Below are 2,171 nucleotides of genomic sequence, written 5' to 3'. Positions count from 1 at the left end.
CCCCGTAGCCCCTCCCTCTCTGCCCCACACCCCCTCCCTCCCTCCCCCCACTTCCCCCTCCCTCTCACCCCCTCCCTCCCTCCCCCTCACCCCCTCCCCCGACCCCCTCCCTCCCTCCCTTTCACCCCCCAACCCTCCCTCCCTCTCAACCCCCACTTCCCCCTCCCTCACACCCCCCTCACCCCTCCCCCGTAACCCCTCCCTCCCTTCCCTTACGCCCCCTCCTCCCTCCCTCCCCTCCCCTCCCCTCCCTCAGTACCTCAGGAAGCGCAGCGAGGTGCAGTTCAGGATGTCCCCCGGCTCGGGTTGCAGGCTGTCCACCCGGAAGCGGCCGGCCAGGGCCACCGCCACCAGCTCCTCCACGAAGGCCGGCCCGTCCCGCAGCTCCCGCCCGCCCTCCCGGGCCCACAGCTGGCGCAGGCCCAGCCTGGCGTGCTCGGCCTGGGGCAGCTCGGGGGGCCGGGGGCTCCAGTCCAGCTCCAGGCGGGAGGGGGGCCTCCGCGACTGCGGGGGGGCGGGGGTGCCGTCCGAGGCGGGGGCGGGGGGAGGAGGAGGAGAAGGGGGAGGGGGCGGCCAGGGTAGGCCGAGCCTGGCGGACAACTGGGACAGGAGGCCTGGGCAGGTGCAGAAGATGCGGGCCCGGTACACGGTGAGGGAGCAGGCGGACAGGGTGTAGTTGAGGGGTCCCTGCTTCTGGTTGAAGTGGAGGGTCTGCGTCTGGGTCAGGATGTTGCACTGCAGCAGGGCGTAGCCCCGGCCCTCCTCCCGGCTGGACAGCTCCTCCAGCAGCGGCTTGATCTGGTAGAAGTCCGCCTCCCTCCGCAGCAGCTCCAGCTCCCGGTAGCCCTCGGGCAGGTCCAGGCGGCGGGAGCGCAGGTAGTTGAGGACGTGGCGGAACGCCTTGCCGTCCCGGTCGATGAAGAGGTTCCCCGCCTGGTCCCGGCTGCTGGCGAACCGGCCCCGGAACATGGCCCCCAGCATGGAGTCCGGGAAGCGACTCAGGGTCTCGCTGTTGGTGGTGTAGAGGGTGCCCCCCACGTTGAGGGAGACGGGCTCCTCGCTGGGAGTCCTCAGCATCTCTGGCTGCCGTCTGGCTCGGCCCAGAGTCCGCGACGGGAGCTCCGAGTCCTTGTGGAGGGAGGGAGGGAGGGATCAGGAGGAGGGACTGCCCCTCCATCCCTGGAGACTTAACCCTCTGTAAGTCATGGAAAGAGTGAGAGAGACAGAGAGTGGACGGACAATCTCTCTCTCTTTATCCGAGAGGGCTCAGTCGTTCGCCAACAGGTTGTCGGTCAGGCCCAATTTTGGCCTACGTTGTCCCCAGACGGGTAGGCTGAGTGCCAAACTGCCCCCTTGGCATCCAAAGATGCGCAGTTTGGGTGTACACATCCCCGCCAGGACGTTTAAAAACCAACGTTGCGACCCCCAAATCCACCGCTGCCTCACAGGGCGCCAGGGACCCGGGTCCCACTCCCGGCTTGGGAGTCTGCACCTTCTCCCCGTGTCTGCGTGGGTTTTCCTCCGGGGGTGCTCCGGTTTCCTCCCACGCTCTGAAAGATGTGCCGGTTAGGTAGATTGGCCGTGCCCTAAGGGGCCAATTTGGCACAGCCAATCCACCTAATCTACACATCTTTGGACATTAAGGGGCAATTTAGCATGGTCAATCCACCTAACCTACACATCTTTGGACACTAAGGGACAATTTAGCATGGTCAATCCACCTAACCTACAAATCTTTGGACACTAAGGGACAATTTAGCATGGCCAATCCACCTAACCTGCACATCTTTGGACACTAAGGGACAATTTAGCATGGCCAATCCACCTAACCTGCACATCTTTGGACACTAAGGGACAATTTAGCATGGTCAATCCACCTAACCTACAAATCTTTGGACACTAAGGGACAATTTAGCATGGCCAATCCACCTAACCTACACGTCTTTGGACACTAAGGGGCAATTTAGCATGGCCAATCCCCCTAACCCGCACATCTTTGGACACTAAGGGACAATTTAGCATGGCCAATCCACCTAACCTACACATCTTTGGACACTAAGGGGCAATTTAGCATGGCCAATCCACCTAACCTACACATCTTTGGACACTAAGGGGCAATTTAGCATGGCCAATCCACCTAACCTACACATCTTTGGACACTAAGGGGCAAT

General features: G+C 62.2%; 1 protein-coding gene across 1 annotated transcript; it reads right to left on the bottom strand.

The window, feature by feature from the left end:
* Nucleotides 1-252: 252 nt before the first annotated feature.
* On the bottom strand, nucleotides 253-1,077 carry LOC145340633 (BTB/POZ domain-containing protein KCTD11-like). The gene has a single exon (XM_080185101.1). The coding sequence runs from the start codon at nucleotides 1,075-1,077 to the stop codon at nucleotides 253-255; it is 825 nt and encodes a 274-aa protein (XP_080041227.1).
* Between the last annotated feature and the right edge of the window lie 1,094 nt (nucleotides 1,078-2,171).

Source organism: Carcharhinus amblyrhynchos, unplaced genomic scaffold, assembly GCF_965287045.1.
Source record: "Carcharhinus amblyrhynchos unplaced genomic scaffold, sCarAmb.v2.hapA chromosome_1227, whole genome shotgun sequence".
NCBI classification, from domain to species: Eukaryota; Metazoa; Chordata; class Chondrichthyes; order Carcharhiniformes; family Carcharhinidae; genus Carcharhinus; species Carcharhinus amblyrhynchos.
Note: the sequence above shows the minus strand (reverse complement) of the source record. Positions and strands in the feature narration are given on the sequence as shown.

Bases quoted from the DNA above. Each gene is read 5' to 3' on its own strand.
- LOC145340633 (XM_080185101.1), bottom strand. From the start codon at position 1,077: ATGCTGAGGACTCCCAGCGAGGAGCCCGTCTCCCTCAACGTGGGGGGC.